General features: G+C 30.6%; 2 protein-coding genes across 2 annotated transcripts; one reads left to right on the top strand and one right to left on the bottom strand.

Annotated features, from left to right (window-relative positions):
• The first annotated feature begins 15,897 nt into the window (after positions 1 to 15,897).
• Positions 15,898 to 17,872, top strand: LOC130936496 (transcription factor APG-like). The gene is made up of 5 exons (XM_057866570.1): positions 15,898 to 16,027; positions 16,125 to 16,857; positions 16,930 to 17,085; positions 17,165 to 17,230; positions 17,339 to 17,872. The coding sequence occupies exons 1-5, from the start codon at positions 15,969 to 15,971 to the stop codon at positions 17,696 to 17,698; spliced, it is 1,374 nt and encodes a 457-aa protein (XP_057722553.1). The 5' UTR covers positions 15,898 to 15,968; the 3' UTR covers positions 17,699 to 17,872.
• A 364-nt stretch (positions 17,873 to 18,236) lies between these two features.
• LOC130932739 (uncharacterized) lies at positions 18,237 to 21,855 on the bottom strand. Its single transcript, XM_057862147.1, has 8 exons — positions 21,550 to 21,855; positions 21,377 to 21,436; positions 20,623 to 20,784; positions 20,170 to 20,352; positions 19,835 to 19,965; positions 19,214 to 19,382; positions 18,996 to 19,125; positions 18,237 to 18,815 (listed from the first exon to the last, which is right to left on the bottom strand). The coding sequence occupies exons 1-8, from the start codon at positions 21,748 to 21,750 to the stop codon at positions 18,538 to 18,540; spliced, it is 1,314 nt and encodes a 437-aa protein (XP_057718130.1). The 5' UTR covers positions 21,751 to 21,855; the 3' UTR covers positions 18,237 to 18,537.
• Positions 21,856 to 22,146: the final 291 nt, after the last annotated feature.

Raw genomic sequence — 22,146 nt, 5'->3', positions numbered from 1 at the left:
GAAAAACTCAATATGAGTATTGAGGATACGAATCAAAATTGCTCTTAAAGATCGGTTTGACCAATAATAAAGATATTGAGTATTTTTATTATAAGAGCTAAAAGTAAATTCTCTAATATCTAATTGATATTCTATTGAATAGAGGACGAGATTCTCTCCATGCACAAATACTAGTTCTCTATGTACTCCATTATGTTTAAGAAACATGGAATTTGATTTGATTGAGTATCACTGTTTGTTAAATATTTGGACTATGTTTTAGAAATGTTGGTAAATTAACAAATTTTTTACTAAATCAATTTTTTACCTATATAAGATATGGAAAGTACATAAGTCGAAACTCAAGAACATTAGAGTTTGGAGATGTCTTATATGTGTTAAGAGGTTGCACAATAATAGAATTAATATTAGATCTGATAAATGAGATTTATTGGTTACCCTAAAGAAATAATGAGTATTATTTCTATCACCTTTCTTAAAATAAAGTGTTTGTGATAAGAGGTTGAGTTCTTTTTTAGAAAAAAAAAGATTCCCTCCCAAAGAAATATAAGGTGAACAAATAGAACTTGATAGAGTCAAGACAATCAAAAAGTTTGATTTATACAATGTCAAGAGAAACTTTGTATTTACAAAGAAAGAGTGGGAGTACAATTACTTTTCTTAGAATTCTATACCACTCAATAGAGGATATACTTTCTCCTAAAAGTATAAAAGGTTTGATCGTCAAACTAACTTTTCGAAAAAGTAGCCTATTTGTATCATGATACAATTTTATAAAGATAGATCTAATGGTTACTTAGCTTTTTTATAATCATGTTCAATAAGGATTGTCCTTAAAATAAAATTATGCACTACTCTAGTGAGAGATTTCATGTTTTGAGAAAACGTGATATTTATTATGCACTAGGTGTATTTTACAAAAAGATCAAGCAAACATGCTCAAGAGCAAAGGTGTTTAAGGTCAAAAGAGTTTTGATAAACACAAATGTACATTAAAAAATTATACACATGATTGATTGGCTCTAGTGCAAGTGGGAGATTATTGAGATAATAGTATGCCCAAGATCCAATCTATCATGATTGGCTCTCGTGCAAGCGGGAGATTGTTGGGAATAAGGAGTATGACCACAATCCAATCAATCATGTGTCAAATAATTTGTTATGTTATTATATTAATAAAAACTTTAGACGCTTTAGTAAAAATTTTATTCTTCGATTGTACGAAGACTCTATGCGTATCCACACCGAGACCAACCTCTGCTGTTAACAATAACATATTATTTGACACATGATTGATTAGATTGTGGTCATACTCCTTATTCCCAACAAGCAATGGCTATTTAAAGTATTTTACAATAAAGACAAAGATCTGTTTGTGTGTGAGTGCAGGCTATTTGAGACTCGTGGATTACCGTGCTCCCACATTTTTTGGGTCTTGAAGCATCGCAACACAAAATGCATACCTTCATCTCTTATCCTGAAAAGATGGACAAGAGATGCAAAGAGTAATTTTATATGCTCAATTGGAGAGCAAGACTCCGCTAATGATATAGTGCACACACTTAGATGCAGTACAATGGCATCAACTTGTTGGAAGCTTTATGATATTTCTTCAAAAAATTCATCCGACTATAGAGAAATCTCAAATGAGTTACTTAAGCTAATTTCAAAGGTAGAAAAAAAAAGTGATGCGCAAGCGACACTTCCCCCACGTCAACGCTAATAAGTGATCCAGCTGTTGTGAAATCAAAAGGTGTTCCAAGAAAAGTTTCGAAAGGCCAAGAAGGCATTTCATTAGGGTATGTCTAGTCCTCGTCAACGAGGACTCACCTGTTGAATACTCAAATAAAGAAGATGAACTAACAGTATTAATATAATGCTTTTTTTATTAATTACTTTATGCTTATCTATTATTTTAGTATCTTTTATAGAACTACTAAAAAATGCTATATATTGATTAAGTTTTTCTTTTTTTCGTAGTGCTTATATTATTTCTTCTGTTGTCTGTAACAAAAGATTCAAAGGTAGTGAAAGCAAGAAGTTTGTATCTAATTTGAAAGCTACACCGAAGATTAGAGCAAATGGCAAAAAAAGATGGACAAAATGTAATATTTTGCATATCTAATCATTTATATTAGGATGTTCAAGAAGAAAAATTATAGTCTTATTTTGACTTTAGATTGTTTTAATCCAATAGCATAAGTGCAACTGAGAAAACAAGGGAGAGTGAGATCAAGACTTTGAAAAAGTCTTACTTAACTCTAGCTTGTCTTACTAGTTTCTTTTTTGAATATTGTATCGTAATTGTTTGAAAATTCTGATTTATGTTCATACTGAAGAGATCACTCTAACCCAAGGAACATTAAAAGAAAAGACCAACACGCTAGGAATAGAAGTGTTGGAAGTTGTAGGTGCAACCACAACCAAGAAACTAGGATTGCCACAATATCCTATGCATTATTATCCAGTGGTCTATCCTTATCAACCTTATGGTGGAGCCCTCCCCATTCCCTTTTATTCAGTTTAACATGGCACGGCATACTTCAACCATTATCCTTCTACTGCCGGAATTACATCATATCATCAGTTTTCCCATGTCTCGCCATATTCTAGTGGACCCAGTGATATGAATGCATATGTTGGACTTTTGAATAATGTCATCAATAACAAAAAGCCATAGGATCTATATATTATATTTTAAATTTTCTATATTTTTATGGTATAGGATCTTGAATTATAGATTTTTTTGTACTTTTACAAGTTCAATTTCTAATCATATTCTTTTGTGACGTTGAAAGAAATAGACATGACATAAGAGACTATTTATTATGGTCATTTACATGGATGTGTTCAAATTATTTGAGTAGATGTGAAAATATATGAGTAGCTTTTGTGTTAGCTATGATTTAAGTTATGACCTAGTTGAGGAATTTCTTTCGTTCTAATATACAGAAATTATTATTTGACACAATGGAAATAAGATTTCAGGATGAATGGATTGATCGGGAAAAAAATTCGGAAAATTTTTTAGGCACTTTTCTCGGAATCTGTATATGGTGATGCCTGTAATTTGGTTGAATATTGCTGCTGTAGATTCTTGTCAAGAGATGGTGCTGATATTCATCTTTTCTGTTAGGTTAGTCTATGTTTGTTCTTTGAAAGTTGTACTGAAAAATTTGATGAGAGATTACTATTAAAAATTAGAAGATATCCATATCAATATTTAATATCTAGGTTTATTGCACTCATTTGCCTTTGATGGTTGCATCAAACTGCAGAATGAAGTGAGTTGGCTGAGCAAGATTCGGCATCAAAATATCATAAAACTCACGGGCTATTATATTTATGGTGAATCAAGATTCCCTGTTTATGAATTGATGGAGAATGGATAATTGGAAACTCAATTGCATGGTACATTGATTTCATTTCATTCATGTTGATTCAGAAGAAATACATAAAAATTATCTATAGTTGGGAACTAAAGTGTCTTATATTATTTGTTTATATTAACCATAATTGTAAGGCATAATCGTGGATCATCTTTAACTTGGTATCTCCATTTAAGAATTGCAGTTGATGTTGCCAGGTGATTTTATCACACTTATTCTGTCAAAAATTGCTAGTAAAGTATTCCTTGTCTTGTATATATACTATAATGATTAATGACTGACATATTTGACATTGTTAGAGCATTAGAATATCTTCACGAACACTCCAATCCCCCCTGTGGTTCATAGGGATATAAAATCTTCCAATGTTCTTCTCGATTCTAACTTTAATGTTAAGGTTAGACAATACATGACAATTTAATCATACATGTTAATTTCTGATTTATGTTCCTACACTGAGTTTTATGGTTTAGCTATCAGATTTTGGACATGCTATATTGCTATCTCTTCTGTAATGCAACACAAGAACATGAAGATGTCGGAAACTTTGGGATATGTGGCACCTGAGTACACATCACATGGTACACAAGAATATTCGTTATTATAATTAAAAGACAAAAGCTTATAGTCCTTGTTACACTGCTTGCTTCTTTCTTGATCCAAGTGGTTGCACTATTTGTACTACCTTATAATCATATTAGTTATATCCAGTCAATTGCAAAAATTGCTAGGTATTCTCATAGTTATGTTAAAAAGGGCAGAGAGAAGTGGAAAAGCTTCAAAAATGTTATGAGAAATTGAAATTGTAAATACTAATAATGATGATTAGTTCATGTTACTAACAATGCTTAGTGGGATCATGTTTGTTGTAAAGAGTAAGAAAGATACATACTCAGAATCAGTTTCTTCATCTAGCATAAAGAACAACTTATCTTCATTCTGCTCAACAATAATGGAAACCTATAATGATTAAAATTAGCTGTCAATACAAAAATATGGTATGCTAATACTTTATATTGAGAACACCATTAAGAAGCGGGAACCAACCGGGTATTTCTCCACTAATTTCCTTAGTGTTGACATAGCAAGATGCCATAATTTTGGTTGCATCAAAGAAAAGATTAAACAGAAAACGAGAATGTATAATACATTATCTAAATGAAAATTGTATAGGGAACAAACCTGTCTTGAGGACAGAGTGGAGAGAAGAGTCTGCACATGTGAGTGCATAGAAACAGCTTGGGGTGTAAACAAGTTATTGAGTAAAGCATGCACTCCTGTAGTTTAGCAAGCAAAACTTCAGATAACAATCAAAAGAATTAAGCAACCAAGATACAAACCATCTTGGTAGCATTATGCGCTGCACGTTCCTCTTCTATTCTTCGTTCTGTAGTGAAAAGTTTTTCTAGTTGTGCATTTTCAGATTTGAAAAAAATAATGCTTAAAGGGGGAATAGGATGAAACATGAAGTATAAACAATGTTTGGCACCACAATTTCCATGTCAGGTACCCTTGATGAAGCTTTTCGAAATCCTAGTGCATAGGGTAAATTAACTCCCTAAAAACCAACTCATATATCAAAGAAACTACTATTTACTAATATGTATTATTCTGAGTCTACTGATTATGATAAAATCAATCCTAATATCAAAATGGCATAATAACGAGCTCCACTAGAAGAAAAATCATAAAAGATCATAAAACCCATAAGTAATAATGATGGCCAAGAAAACCTACCTTTGAGAATAATAATTATATCTCTAATCAAGTCGAAACAATAAGTAATCCAACAAACAAAAAAGAACACAAACGTGAACAAAATATAATGCGTATGTCACTAGAAGGTTTATATGCCCACAAGAAAATAATAAATACAAAAATAACAAAATAATGGAATGTTATAAATCTAATCTTGTAGGAATTCATGATCATGACGATGGTAATTATCATTTAGCTTTCTAAGATTTTCAAAGGCATTTTTGTACCTTAACTCGATCATATTATGATTATTTGACATGAATGAGACTGCAATTTTCATTTGATTCCCATATCCAACCTAATAAAATATTAACATTTAAAAATTAGGCTTAACTACCTAAATATCAAAGAAATAATGAGAAAAAAATTAGTGTATAATATTACTTTTATGTTAAAATTATCATCTTCAAAACAAGCTATCATCCAACTTGCAACCCACACACCTGTGTCATTCCTACATATCGAGCAAAATATATTAGAGAATACTATATAATTGCATAAGTTCATACCAATAACTACTAATTATATTATCTTACGATCCAGCTTCGAGGGTGGGAAGGCCTTCTGGTTCTTAAAATTCAAATTGTGAAGAAATCAGATTTAGAGTGCTCTTAAAGTCGTAGAATGAACGATTTTCCAATATTTCGTCTAAAAAAATGGCATGTTTATGTGTATGTCAGAGTTTGCTTTTTCAGTCATATATCTAGATAATTAACAAAAAAACAGAAAATATATTTACTAATTTCAAGGCTTTCCTCTTTCGCTTGAACTGTTTCTCAATGGGAAACGAATTTAGCAAAATGATTTGTTTTTTAACATGATTGATCACTACGAAGTACCAATGTTCATGACCTTCGTCAGTAGTTTCAGATACAAGGATAAACACCTAATCAAGAGAAAGTCATGTTATTTATTATAGTTTTTATGTATATTAAAAATAAATGCATTATGTTATGGTATATGATTTATGCAACAATCCTTACTCTTTTTAAACATTCAACTTTTTCCAAATAAATATCGGTGATATAATACTCCAAGCAGCTAGGATCCATCTTGGTCTTCGTTGTCGCTTATGTTAATTTTATCACTTGTTTATTTGCACAATACAAAAAAAAATACCAGTATTATTTTAACATACACTCCTATATACTTACCGCAAAAGATGGAGGTACAAACCAATAACCACTTTCTCTTTTCAACTCTGTGGTCATCATATCTGCTACTAAAAGTAGCACAAGAGAATCAATTGGCTTGCTTGGCATCAAATTCCTGAATACATATCTGCGAGCTGTAACCCCTTGAAAATACTATATCTTTCTCATTACTGCCAAAGATAAATTAACATAAATAAAAATAGCTAAACAAATCCACAACACTATTAAAAAACAATATACTTATTAAGTTTACTTACTTATCCACCAATAGATCACCATATAAGTATGCTGTAATTGCAAGTTCAGTATCGTCCAAACCCATCAAAGCTGTTGGTCTAAAAGATATATGCACCCACTAAATATAAAAAAACCTATTACTATTGAAATAATAATAATAATAATAATAATAATAATAATAATAATAATAATAATAATAATAATAAAAACTAAACTACTTATTACTTAGTACTCACAATAGGTAGCTCTAGTTCAGGAACATTAATTGGAGCAAGTGAGTCTCTTCTTTCTTTAGCAATAGACAAATCCGTCTTTGCCTTCTTAATAGAACATAGCAACAATGGATTACTCGACGCACTACCTTGTTGAGTAAGAGTATTAGAATTGGAACCAAAGACCTTAAACACCTTAGAGGGAGAGCTTGTATTATTTTCCAAATGTTGAACAAGAGATTGGATTAGTTAAATCAATTGACCAGTTGAATTGGCTAATGAATCCAAAGTCACTTTGTCCTTCAATGGATAATGTTCACTGTAACGTTAAAAAAAAAGGTTAACAAGAATGTAAATATAAAGATAATAGTGAGATATTAATCAAATGACAAATTAAAATTCACAATAAACACCCAAATCTAGAACATAAAAAATTATTCATCAAATTATAAATCTAAATTTACCGTAACCAGAGTCTAGATATAAGAGATGTGTCATTGTCACCCCTTTGGAACAGACCCAAGGACGTGTGCGAATGTGTGCGCAGTAGGGCAAATTGTTAAGGACACGATGAATGGTGACAACGCAACAAACTATGGCAAGACAGCAAGGCAAAAAAGAGAACGAATTCGCAAGAATAAAGAGAAGCAACGGAAATAGCATAATTATGTGCAGCTATGCGTGAAGCCAATCAGACGAAGAATACGCAGGCAACCAGCAGAGAAAACGGTGGCGTAGGACAAACGGCAAAGGCGCAGAAGGCAGAACAGTGATAGAGTGAGAGTGAGTGAGTCACGACGGTGAAGAGTGAGTGACCAAACCCTAAACCCTTTTTACTTGTTTTTTTGCCAAAATGCATAATCATATCATGTATGCTGATATTTTTATTTTATAATTTTTAGGCATCCTCTTTTTTTATATTTTTTATATGGTAAAAAATAATACCATGCACATATATTTTTAAATCAAAGAATTTTCATGTAAGTTAAAGGAAGAGAGAGATGGTAACAAAGGCCATACATGAATCAAATCCAAAAATTCTTATATGCTGGATTTAAATAACAAGAAGAGAAACATGTTAATAATGCCAAAAAATGGGATTGATTAGAATAACAAGGATTTGGATAGGTTTATGAACGACAAAAAATGTTTCCCCGGTTTTTTTAGATAAATTTATTTAACTAAATTAATTAATATTACGATATAATTCATATTTTTTTAATTGAAGAAGTGAATGAAAAGGCTCATTATTAAAAGAAAATAGAAGAATATTGAGAACAAATTCATAAAATAAGAACAATAAAAATAATAATTATTACATACATGTTCAAATCACAATTAGAAAATGGATAAATACAGATAGATTTACAGACAAATTTAGTCTTTATTACAGATGGATTTTTGGTTACCGACGAAATTACCGACGGATTTAATAAAACGCGCGTTTCGTCTACTTAATTACAGACGAAAAATCTGTCTGTAACCCCTTCACAGAAAAAAAATAATTTTTCCGACGGAATTATAGACGGATTCTCTTTTCTGTCTGTAATTTATGCTAATCTATTTTTTTTTGTTTTCCGACAAAAAAATTCCTCTGAAATTCTGTCTATATTTCAGTGGGATAAAATCTGTCGGAAATATCCATCTGTAATAATTAGTTTTCTAGTAGTGAAAATTTCTATTAATTCTTGATGGTTCTTCATATTAGGAATAAAACTTACCTCAACAGAAGCAGTCTGATTATTTCTACATGTTTTTACCATTATAATTAGCTAATAATTTTATGTGTTTTAGAAAAAATACATAACAATGATAAAAGAGAGTCACTATTATATATCAATTTAAGGTGAATCTATATTAAATATAAATTCAATCTAATTATTGACAATCTTATTATTATTATAATCAAAATAAATCACACATATTTTATTTTTAAATAAATCATATATTCAATCAAAATCAATATTATATATAAAAATTACAAGTTTAAATGATAATATCACTAGAGTAGTAATAAGTTTGATTATTGATATATATCATAAATAATTTCTAGAAAAAAATAATAAGTTTTTAGTTATATATAATTTAAAAAATATATATTTATTATTAGAAATTATATTTTTATTATAAGGTAAATTTGAATAATAATAATATATACTATGAATAATGTCTCAATAAAAATAATAAGTTTTCAATAATATATAATGTTAAAAAATAATATATTTATTACTAAAAATTATATATTTATTATCACAAAGAGTAATAATAAATTATAAAAATAATATTTACTTTGAATAATTTTTAAATAAAAATAATATCTACTTTAAATAGTAATTTTTGTTTTCAAATTACACTCATAAAAGGTGCACATACTTTATAATTATATGATATGATATAAATATGCAATAATAAAATCTTTTTAAAAGATAATTTCTCAAAAATAAAGAATGAGCAAGCAAAAATTTAAACTATATATAAAGACATATTTTAACATGTCGTTAGCAAATTATATTCACAATATTATTCTAATTGTGTTACATATATGTTTGGGTGCTTGACATGGATAAGGAAAATTATTCGGACAACCTCAACGTAGCGAGAAAAAAAGAGACACGAGAGGTTAGCATTAATGTTATTGGTCACCAACTCTTACATCATCTATATTTCAACCACATACCTCACATACCCCAATATTTCTATTTAAGGTACCACAATTTTTATACTGCTGCAATATATCTCCGACAACCATGCATCCATCGCTATACAACATATTCCCACCATCATTTATCGTAGGTTCAACTGTCACAAAATTTTGGCCTCCTACTCTCTTATATCTTTTTCAATCTACTAATCCAAGAGATACAGATGAAATTCTTAAACTGCTAAAATCTCCACAACATCATCAGTTTGACTCTGGTACAAATAAGAAAGCATCAAAGCATACAAGTGTACACGATAAGAAGGTATCTACGGCCAAGAGAAGAATTGTCTGGAATTCATATTTGTCTGAGAATATGATTGGTGTGAATACTGTCTCCATTAAAGACAAATTTTTAAAAAATAAAAAAACTAAATTGAGGGCCTCACACAAATCTCTAACCAAAGAGCAAAAGACACTCTTAAAAAAGAGTACACCAAGTGGATATTCTATTAGCATGCGCTCCCTATACAACAAAATGGCCGAGCAAAATAAATGGAGAATTGAATGACCATCTGTAAGTTTTTATATCACAAGAATTCGTATCAATCATCTAAGGTTACATAACTTAGTAATCTTATCATTTTTTCCCAATTTTATTTAAGCCTCCTGCATACATAGATTTGGATGACCTAGATATTAAAATGACAATGTGTTTTCACCAAATAAAAGAAGGTTACGCATCTCATTATCTAATATTAAAGCTTTAAAAAACGATACAATATTAATGTGTTTCATGTTTGTAGTGATGAGGTATTGGCGACAACAAACAAGTTTAGCGGAACTCGTGACAATTTCAACTCATTAATTCCCAAGGAATGAGTGCATGGGAATGTAAGTGCATAATTAAGTTATTATCTCTAATATACTTTCAATTCTTAATAAATTTATTAATTACCACATAAGTGTTGGATTTTGTGGCTACTATGCTAACTATACAAGAGAAAAGAATAGGATATCAAACACATTGGTATTTGCCAGTTATATTTTCGGTACATCATCTCCTTTTTAGGTTTGTTACTATTTTTATTTATTTTATCTTATTGTATAATTATTGTTACTGACTTAGCCCCTAACTATTAAATACAACAATTCATACTGGAATGTAATACTAAAATTGAAGTTTTGTTGAAATATTATAAAAAAGAATTCATAAAAAAAGTTGATGAAAGTCTAGAAAAGGTATATAATTTATTGTATTTTTTATTTTTTCATTGTTTAATGGCTTTTATCTTTATGAATTGAGCTATACTTTTTGTTTTTAAAATTTTTGTATCTAGTAATATCTTAATATGTGAAAGTTGGTACTAGATCTTTTTATCTGTCAACGAGAACAACATGCATTGGTATCTAGTTGTTTTTTATCGGTTTAATTACTCTATTGATCCCTATAGTTTCGCGAAATTTTCAATTAGGTCCTTATACTTTTTTTCCTTTTAATTGAGTTCTTGCACCAAAATTTTGTTTAATTGGTCCCTACACTTTTTTTTCCTTTTATTTAGGTCCCTATACCAATTCTTTTTTTTAGTTGGGTCCCTATAAAATTAAGCTAATTACTACTAAGAGGGACTTAATTGAAAAAAATTAGTGCATGGATCCAATTAAAAAGAAAAAAAGTATAGGGACCTAATTGAAAATTTCACGAAACTATAGGGACCAACACAGTAATTAAACCTTTTTTATTTGCATGCAATCATCAAATAAACAATTCTGCTAGACTCCCTACCGATTGTTTCAAATAAAGAGGGAAAGAGATCACTATTATAAAACTGGTAAATTAACTTTTCTCATTTTTTAAATTATGATATTTTTTAAAAGTTTCAAATTTCATCATTTATTTATTTATTTTTCCTACATGAATAGGCTAAATATCTGAAACATATGCTCAAGTATAAGTCGTTCTATAAATAAAACACTCTATTTAAGCCGCAGATACTTGAATTTGCATTTATGGATATGGCAGAAATAGGAGAACAAGCTCCTGACTCGTAAAGAATATCTATATTTGTGTTTTTCTCTCTAAAAATGTTTATCTGCATAAGCTAATTAACTGCATCTTATTTAACACAATAATGACTGTGGGGTATGGGTGACAACTTGGATGACAAATTACACGAAGATATATAGTTATACAATAAATATAATTTTCTTTTGCTAGAAAAAAAGATAAATAGTACCTCATATGCTAGTGTGCATGGTTTTGTTGATAACTTAAAATATTTATATTTTGTACGTTAATGATACTACAAGGATGCGACTTGCGTCGGATATGATTCTAAAGCCTCACAAATTGATGTTGCATAATGTCATTGACCTTGCTACCAGAAATTACAATAAGTATAAGCAAGAAGATTCAAACAAAAATTAAAAATCTATAATTACCATATAGTCTTGTGACTCTACCAGGTTGAGTACATTTTTATGATAAACACATGTTCATGCTTAACTCTTGCATTTCTTTGCCAAAATCAACCAAGTTCGGCAAGATGACTAGTTTCACAGGTTCATTGAGGTTCAGTTTCTTCTCTTCTTAGTTCTTATCAATTAAAAAATACTTGAGAGTACAAAATAAATTAGGAGCATAAAAACTATTTACAAATGTTAACAAACAACAATAAAACCTTATTACATAGACTAAACGACTTAAAATAAACACATAATTATATAAAATAATGCTACAAGTTCAGTTTTCAAAGAGAATCGAATCTCATGAATGCAGTCTTATTATTATTATTATTATTATGCTACTTCATTCACTGCACTGAGCCACTGAGCAAACCAAAGTTGTAGCAGTTATTGGATAGATACTACTTTTAAAATTCTTATTTATTTATGTATATTTTATTTGGAAACTTGGTTTTACGCGACTCGAAGTGTAGTTATTTAAAATGACGTTGGCATGAGAAACCATGATACTTTGGTTAATTGTATGCTAATTTTTTCTTTTTTTTTTTCTTTTGTAATTCAAAGATAGGAGAATAACTTCAAACAGATGAAGGGATCTTGACCAAGTTGATGGGAGAGCTCTAATTTTTTCTTGAGAATGACATCATACTATTGAGAACTAATGGTGGCCCTCTATTAAGATTTAATTTTACTCTGGAGATAATATCTGTTTTTTTTTTTCACCTGCTGTTTGTATCCATTCTAGCTAGTTTAGAATTTTGGGTGAGACTTTTATTTAACATTACCATATTATCACATGTAAGACTGAAACAGATGGAGTTATTGATTTTCATGAAAAGAATTATGCATTTAGTTTAATTTTTAAGGAATATATTACTAAAATTAAATCTTGAATTATGCTGGAGCATCAGAAGTTTGAAAAAGAACAAAATAAATAGTAAATTTAGTTAAATATCCGAGACTTTCAAATGTCATTAATTAATTTAACAAATACCAGTAAAGTAGGTTTTAAATTGTATAATAATTTACGAGCATATATCATTTGACAAGGATTCTAACTGATAATAATTTTCAAAAAAATATACATTTGTCTTGGCATGGAAAAGTCATGAGTTATGAATTATAATAAGCACTAATGGGAAAAAACAAAAGATAATGAATAGCTAGTATAGATTTAAACATTTTAGAGAAAGCAAGCAATATAAATATTAAATAATAAAAGAGATTAAACTAACAATTCTAAATATAAACCAAACATTAAATATGCGCAAAAGGGAGACGATTCGAGCAGAATTTTGTGTTCTTCTTAGCTAGAGACGAGACGAACAGAGTTTGATCAGAAAAAGAAGAACAGTGAGGTGAAGAAAATACCTTCTTCTTCTTTGTCCAGAAAAAAAGAACATCGAAATCTAAAGAAAAAAAAATACTTTTTTATTTTTTTATATTTTTTCTATATGATTTTGTTTTGAACTTTTAATTTTTAAATTGTTTGAAATTTAAAAATATAAAACCAAAGTTAATTGAATTTTGACTAAATTAAAAGGATTAGGGTAGTTTTTGTCCAATATAAAAAAAGATATTTAAGTCTTTTTATAAAAATTAATAAAAATTATTTTTTATTTTTATTAGAGTATAAGGGTAATTTAGTAGAAGTATTGATATGATATGTATTTAAATAAAAAAAATTAATTACTAATGTAGAAAATATAATTCATATGTCGTGTTATAATTTATCTATATTTTTATTATATCTATAAGTATAAATTTATTATCGTACCAAAACAAACACACACAAAAATGACATGCATGGAAACTTGCAAAGTAACAAACTAAATAATGTTGTCATCAATTTCTTTTCCTAAAAGCCTAATCATATATAAATACGTTGTGTAAATTCTTCAAAATTTATAAATTTAACCTATCATTTCACCAGGACCGCAGGATATATATATGACTAGAGTAATGTTAGCGAATTAATTTTTTTAAATTATTTTATTTATTTTAAATTTTAGATCTTATATTATAATATATTAATTCTAAATTCTAGATTATAAATTTAAACTCTAAAATTATCTAATATTAATTAACTAAGAATTTGTTTACGTTAATTTTTTTTAAAAAAATATTTTTAAGTTTTTTTTAAAGATCTTAAAAATAAATAAAAATAATTTTATGTTTAGATATTTTATTTAATAAAATTTTTTATTTATCAATTATATTTGGATATAACTATATAAAGTGCTTTTTTATTTATTTATTATGTGAAAAATATTTTTTAAAAAAATATATGTAAATTATAGCTTCTCACAAAAGATATTTTTTTTTATGAAAAAGTATAAGTAAAAAATGAAAATACTAAACAATGTGAATAATGGATATGTCAGATATTTAACTTAATAGGTATACAGATGATTATGTTCATTATTTTTAATTGAATGGTTATTCCTTTTGATTCAGTTTACTCATGCAAAATTAATAATGGGTGGATGTTCAATTCATTAGGTGTGCGGATGGTTATCCTAATATTAGGATTTAGAGGATAATTTGAGAATGGAGCGTTTTTTTATTTTATTGCACTAATTCTATAACTCATTGTTCACATTATTCATAAAAATCATTGTCTAATTAGCAAAACCTTTTTTTTATTTTTCTAATACTTTTATTGCTGTGAACAATAAATATATCGGATATTCAATTCACTAAGTGTGCGAATGGGAATGGATCCTCTCCAGTGAAAAAAAATTGGATGGTGTCCAGTGTTTAATTCCACCATTCATTGCTCTCTCTCCTATTTAATTTTGGTCCCACTTATAGAATTAAAGGTGAGAGAGATCACACTTTATTCTCTCAAGTATTCAAAAAAATGGAGAGGATCTATTTCCGTGTGCAAATAGTTATCATAATATTAAGATTTAGGTGGGTAATTTGGGAATTTAATATGTTTTTACTTTATTAGGCTAATTTTAAAATTCACATTGTTTACAAAAATCATTGTTTATCTAGCAAAGTTCACTAAAAATTTACCAAATATACTAAAAAATTAAAAAAATATTTTTTATCAATTTAATAATACACAAACAAGTACTAAAAGTTGATTCTTTATATTTTTTTTCCTTACTAATAGAAGCACGTTTCTGCCAATTGTAGCAAACGAATAAAAAAAAAAGGGAAAAAAATGCATTGTTGATGAAGTATGGCTGAGGAGAAAAACAAGAAAAAGAAAGAAAAAAAAAAGAGAGGAAGGAGATAAGGTTACATGAGATTTGGGTGCATGTTATGACGATGACTTTGAGTCGTGAAACAGTTGACGAGTCATTTAGAAATTAATGATAGATAAAATAATATGACAAAAGTCCATACGGTGTCGGAAGAAGACTGAGTGAGTGATTGTGTGTGGTGTTGCATTCAGGATTATTCAAAGTACAGACAAGAGGATGAAGGGACACGTGAGTTTCACGTGAAAGTGGGAAAGCAGAACCAATCCCACTTGGTCTCCCTCTATGTTGCATCATTTATAGTAGTCCCCCTGTGGCCCCCTCTTTTGTGGTGCATGCATACCTTCACCATATTTATATGTCTCTAGGTTTAGCTCTCAATAAATAAAATCGACCAATCATGATAGTATACTATACTACACATCTTATCTCAATCTCTGTTCATAAATTAACTTTAGTGTTACGTGTATGTTTCATTTTACTATCAACATAGTAATTTGTCGGCACTCAGCTTTTTGTTTTTTGGTAGGAGCAGGTGTAAATATAAATCTTGTCTATGGGATAAAAAAAAGTAATTATTTTTTACAATGAGTACATAAAAATAAATTATTATTATTGTAATTTTAGTGATTGAAATTGGATGAGAAGAACATGGTATGTCGTTTTCAGAGAGAAGTGCATGAATCTTGTGTGAGCCCCTGAATCTTTTTATCAAATACTAGGAAATAGGAATTCCATTTTCAGTATAGAATTGTAGATATGACTTTTACGCATGCCACATGGATAATGCAGTAAATTATTTTATTACCGGTACTGGTTTCCAGAATGACTATATAGTTGTGTGTTTGTGAGGAGTACAAGTAATTAACAAGTAGGTACTTCGATTGATCAATCCATTAATGGGGGAGAATATGTTCAACTCCAGCCGCACAGGGATGACAAGAAGCTCCTCCTTGTTGTAAGTTAATTGGTACAAAATACATCATATGATATATCCTTGTTTGAATTGTTGTCAACTTTGCTTAGTTAATTGAATTTTTTATTTATGTATCAAGGCATGTGAATAAGGATATTGGTGAGCTGGTATGGGAAAATGGTGAAGTTAAAGTGCAAGGAAGAGGAGCAGCAGTGGAAGAAAGAGCAGCAAAGTTAGACAGATTTTACTGCTCCTCAATTTTGGATCAAAGCAAGAAGCAGATCCAACAAGGATTTTCAAACTTCAAACTTACCTCCTTATCACAACAGTGCAAGAAACCAAGAATAATAGATTTTTCAGGTTCAGCACAAGCAACAACAAAATCACACACACTACACCACTTGGGTACTTGCAATAGTAATAATAATCAGAGAACATCATTAGGAGGAGGAATGGTGAACTTCCCAAACTTCTTGGTTCCTTCACTCTTCCTCAACAAATCTTCTTCAGCTGCTGCTGCTGCCACTAGTAGTAAAGGTCATGATCATTCATCTGTGGTGATTGATTCTTCTAATAATAACAAAGCAGCAACACAAGAACTCAAAGAAACACCTTTTCATCAGGTACAACCACTTGATCGACACTCTCATGGTCAAAAACTATATCATGGAGCCTCATCAAGTTCAGCAGCACCACCACCACCTAATAATAATATTGAGCAACACTTGGTAGTAGCATCTTCCCCTGTAAGCTCTATTGGAGCCTCAAACGACCCTGACATTGGTATTATGAGGAAGCAGCATGAGGAATACAGCAACATCACTGATCATGATCATGATCATGATGACACCACAACATATATAAGTGATGATGTAAGTGAAGAAGCTGGAACAACCACCCTGTGGCCTATAGTATCTATAATACATTATTATCTATTCATGCAGGATGATGAAGAAACAGAAGATGTAATAATAGCAAAGGAAACACCAGCTGCAGGTACCAGAGCCAAGAGAAGCAGGGACCCAGAGGTTCATAATTTATCTGACAGGGTCAACAAGAGGATTCATACATTGAAAGAACTCATACCCAATTGCAATAAGGTGTGTCTCTAATCACTAGTGTTCATTATATTCCCAACTTTATTTTTCTCATTGTGAATGCCAATAATGTATATGTTAGATTGATAAAGCTTCAACTCTAGATGATGCAATTGACTATCTTAAGACCCTGAAGCTTCAGTTGCAGGTTAATTTTACTATTAATTAATCCTCTATCTAGCTAATTCAAGTTCATAATTAGTGTTGAGATATCTTATATATATAGAAACATTGTTGCATATGTATATGTTTGCAGATAATGTCAATGGGGAGAGGACTTTGCATGCCATTAATGATGTTACATAATCATCATAATCAGTTAATGTGTTATAGGCCATCATCAGGCACAGGCATTCCCCATCAAAACATGTTTGATGGTTTCTTCAACCAAATGAGGCCTATGATTATGCCACCATCACCACCTTTCATCAATCCGACTCCACCACTTGCGCCATTGTCAATCGCCAATTCTTCCAGTCTAGATGTCTCACATGTTCAATCAATCAATAATGGTGATCAGGTTTCCCTTCACCAACACACAACTAGCAGCAGCTACCCCTTCTATTTTCCCACAATCATCAATCAGGAGGAAAAGAATAATTATGGAATGGAATAGCAGAATAATGTAAAGTAGTTGATAGCGTAAAGTTGGTTAACACTTTACACAAATCAAGATAGTGCTGCTTCATTCCATGCTTTACAGCTTTCACATGTATGTACCATGTACCCATCAAAATGACCCACACAAACTTGAGTAACCTTCATTAGTTGTCATGTTCTAGCATTTTATCATCACGACTTTATTTTATTAAGAAATCAAGATTTTTAATAATTTGAAGTTTGAGTTTTGAAGAAAATCACAGAAACATTACATTACATTAATAAAAAGAAAATAGCTCTTTCGTAAATTTTTGGCCTTGGTTCTCACAAGTCAAAACTGAAAGGGATAGCTTTAGCATTTGCGTTCCGCTATCATGTTCACCAATCACCACGTACTCTCGCCTTGTTTATTTATTTATCAGATGTTATTTTATATATATAAATATTCATTTTTTTTTCATTTATCTGATTGCTTTCACTTTCAGTTGAACAATAAATTGTCCAAAACCACTAATATTTATCTAGTGACGACAAGTTTGTAGTTTTTTTTTAATTGGTCTTGACCATCTTTTTGGTCCGCAGAGATATAACACTAGACCTTCTCCAAATACACGAGTTTCTTTCTGAAGAATAAATGGCATGCCATACAACAAATTAAGTGTTTTATTTTGTTTAGAGACATAATTCAAGATTTATGCACAACCACTGTACAACTATCAGAAAATGCATCTAGTCATCACAAGTAAATCTAAAAAATGAACTACTAAGTTATAAAGCCATGTGTGAAGTCCCCCAAAATAGACGAGGGTGAAGCACAAGTGCACAACATAATTTTCTCTTTTAAGGTTTTATAGTTTACACAGCCTCCATTTCTAATTTTTTTGATTCTCTGTCACCCTCTGATCCCTCCTTAGTGATACCTTGCTTCACAGATGCACCATTTGACAGCCTGAGATTTGAGAAAGCCTCATTGATAAATTCAGTGGCTTCTGCAGCTGCTCTTCCTTCTTCTGTGGTGCCAAACGCCTTTTCGACTGCAGGAACTGGAGCCTCTTTCTCAATAGCCAACTCCAACTTCTCCAATTCGTCCTGGATATCTTCATCTTCGACATCTGTGTACGAAGGAGTTTGTTCTGCAGTTGACACAAAGCAACAACCAATAAAAACACGAATGCTAAAAATAGACATTGGACTTGGACATTACAACAATCTCGAAAAATCCTTGGGGTTCTATATCTATTACAAAACCCATCATTAAAGAAAAATGAAAAGCACAATTTAAATGCTTGCCACAGAAGATATGAAAAATATACCTAGCGCCTTTTCCACTTCCTTCTGTGCATCAATGCTCTCTTGGAGATCTCGTAAACAGAGATCAACCTCTTCCACGCTAATCTTATTTTCTTTAATTGCATTGGCTCCAATCTGCATAGCTTCAGATATCTGGTAGCAAACGATGGATCAACAGCTGAATACAATCTTCAGAATCTGATATAAACTGATTAGTCCAAAAGAATATTTGAAGTTGTACCTTTTTGGTAGCCTCCGCATCTGCAATAACACCAAGTACTTCCTCTACTCTGTTCAAAAGTGATGAACACTTATCTCTACTCTGAGTGGCCAGCTTAAGCTCCCTTGCATGTCTAAGGGCCAATTTTTTGTTCCCTGAATGTAGAGAAGCCAACGCTGACTTTCTTGACCTAAAAGAATCAATATGTGAGGCAAATTTTGAGCAAACATCCCTACACAACATCTGTAAACTGGAAAGACAGTGTGTGCTATAAAACCAAGAGTGCTTTTGCATCTTTATTGTAATTTTGTAAACACCATTTGTCTTGTGCATAAATATTTTCAAATTATTTATTAGTAAATCAATTTGAGTTGATTGATACTTTATATGTGATTGGTTATCAGGTCATGTGACAGTACCACAAAAGGATAACCTGATAATCATATGATGATAATTTATCATATCCTTTACAACGAGAATGTTACTTTGTATATCAACTAAGATAAAATAGCAATAATTGACTTTGGAATAAGAAAGGCTAAATATATGAAGATTTTCTTTTATTTACTCCAATTTTGATTGGTATATTAAGAAGCACCTTAAAGTTACAACAAGTATAAAGACTTGTAAACAAAAACTTACGACTCATAACGTCTGTCAATCATGTCTAGTTGCTGCTGAAGCCTCTCAGTTGTCCAGATCAAGTACAAGACATCATAGTCTAAATTAGATATGCTAGATAATGTGGAAGCTGAAGGAGAAATTTTTACACCCTGTAAAATACAAAATTCAAATAAGACGAGTTTCAACCATAAAAAGTAAATCGGTATTAATAATACCCAGGAAAACAATCTTGAGCGGCATTAATCAAAGCCAAAACTTAGAATAGCTTCCATTAGCTTATCAGAAATGTCAATTAACTTATTTAAAGAAGAACATGCCTAAGATAGAATAATAAGATATCCAAGTTTCCGTACCTCTACAAATTCTTTCTTATGGACTTTAAGATACTTTGCTGTACCACATCCTGACATATACCTCAAGATTGCAGATGCTTCATCAGACCCTCCACATATGTCCTGGAATTTCTTCATTGTGATGATACATGATGAATTCCAGTGACTTTCAGATAGATGTTTGACAACTTCAGCAGCCTTACTCTGCACATAAAATGTAGGAAGAATTTCATATATCCATATAATATAGCACATAATGCCAGATACTAAATGTTGACATTGAACCGTTCTTTGACCAATACTAAAATGTACTTTTTGTGGGTTACAGTGCAATATAAGTTACTCAATCTCAGATTCTCTCAGTCAAAACTTCATATGATAGATAAAAAAACTCATAGAACAGGTGCTGGAGGAATCGAAATGAATAAACATAAAAGAAGAAAAGCTGTTAAAATAAAAGGATAGGTAAATTACCTGAAGCAGAGAAGTTAAAATGACAAATTCTTCAGACATAATATCCGGAGTTGATCTTGCTACTAAGTTGCTAACTTTTCTGAATAGTTGGGACAATCGTCCACTTGTTGGATCCGCAAGATCCACAATTCTTGTGAGGTCACCTTCATTATACATTAGAGACTGAAAACTGAACACATGTAAAGCCAAAAAAAAAAAAAAAAAACTCAAGCAAACAACTGGTTTTAAGCAGCAAGTTAAGTCAAGCAGCGTAATAATTATTAATTTATTATCCTTTGAAAGAAATAATTTCTTTTTACGCAAATCACAATTGAAAAAGAAGGAAAGACGGGAAGTGTCATAGATGTTCCAAGACATATGTAATCGTAGGTATCTACATCTACATTAATAGATACTTTTATAACAATGAACTAGATAAGTGCATCTATACTAATACTGAAGTCAATTTTTCTGTTTTTCCTTTTATAATTCAGGTTTTTATTTCAATCTATTGGTTACCCTATCGTTACAATGTGATGTATAATTGTCGTATCCATGTATCATGTGTGTATGTCAAATTAATATTTGAGCCTCATAGAAACATTAGAAAGAATGAATCCTATATATCCTTAACAGCTATGACCTAGCTTCACTTCCAGTAATTATCATTGATATTAAGATTTCAATGAGACTCCACCGGCATTGAAAACTAAACTAAACTAAGAGAAAAACAGTAAAACGGATGAGAATTTTATAGTGAGAAAGAGAGACTGACCAGAACGTGGTCAAGACATAAGGGGGTTAACCCTCCTCGATTAAACCAAACACTCTTAACCTGCAAATAACAGCCAAAATTAAAGGTAAGTGGCGGAGAATTTGAAATTTGGGAAACCCTAAAAAATGGAGGTGGTGGTAGTAGTAGTAGCAGTAAAGTAGTAATTAACTGACCTGGGAGGGTTTTATGAAGAGGAGGCGAAAGTGAGTGGCGACTTTGAGGATCAAGTGTCTCCAGAAGAGGAACCTGGGCTGCCAATCGGATCTCTGGCCGGAGAATGCTTTGAACCTCGCCACCGAAACGACGTCGTCGTTCCAGTCGGGGACTTCCTTTGCGATGAAATCTCTCACTGCTCGCTCCTCCGCTGAGTCCATCTTCCAATTGAATTCTACGTTCTCAGTTTCCAGTTTCCAGTTTCGATTCCATTGCTAAACCCTTTTCTCCTTCGTGCTTTTCTGTTCACTTCTTTTTCCTTTGTTCTTCCGTTATGTCCACGTGTCTCTCTGTGGTTAAGTAAAATATTTTAATTTTAATATTCCAAATTCATTTCAAAACATAAAGAAATGTTAAGTTTAAGCCAATCAAGTTCAAATGGTATAATTTTTTTATGTTAAAAATTCAGGTGAAATCAATTTTATATAAAGTTAATATCTGAGAGTTGTTAGATAAAAATTTAGTCAAATTTATTTAACAGCTCTTAAATATTCACTTCAGTTTCCACCAATTATAAATTTAAGTCTCATTTCTAACTTCTAAAAAAAATTTAATTT

Source organism: Arachis stenosperma, chromosome 6, assembly GCF_014773155.1.
Source record: "Arachis stenosperma cultivar V10309 chromosome 6, arast.V10309.gnm1.PFL2, whole genome shotgun sequence".
Classification (NCBI taxonomy): Eukaryota; Viridiplantae; Streptophyta; class Magnoliopsida; order Fabales; family Fabaceae; genus Arachis; species Arachis stenosperma.
The sequence above is the reverse complement of the archived record's forward strand: the minus strand, read 5'-3'. Positions and strand labels throughout refer to the sequence as shown.

Excerpts from the sequence above, each read along its gene's own strand:
- LOC130936496 (XM_057866570.1), top strand. The coding sequence starts at position 15,969 with ATGGGGGAGAATATGTTCAACTCCAGCCGCACAGGGATGACAAGAAGC. Across the intron at positions 16,028-16,124 it reads ACAAGAAGCTCCTCCTTGTT|GCATGTGAATAAGGATATTG; the intron begins GTAAGTTAATTG and ends TTATGTATCAAG. Across the intron at positions 17,086-17,164 it reads TCATACCCAATTGCAATAAG|ATTGATAAAGCTTCAACTCT; the intron begins GTGTGTCTCTAA and ends TGTATATGTTAG.
- LOC130932739 (XM_057862147.1), bottom strand. The coding sequence starts at position 21,750 with ATGGACTCAGCGGAGGAGCGAGCAGTGAGAGATTTCATCGCAAAGGAA. Across the intron at positions 20,785-21,376 it reads TATGTCTTGACCACGTTCTG|TCTCTAATGTATAATGAAGG; the intron begins GTCAGTCTCTCT and ends TTCAGTTTTCAG. Across the intron at positions 18,816-18,995 it reads GGAAGTGGAAAAGGCGCTAG|AACAAACTCCTTCGTACACA; the intron begins GTATATTTTTCA and ends TGTCAACTGCAG.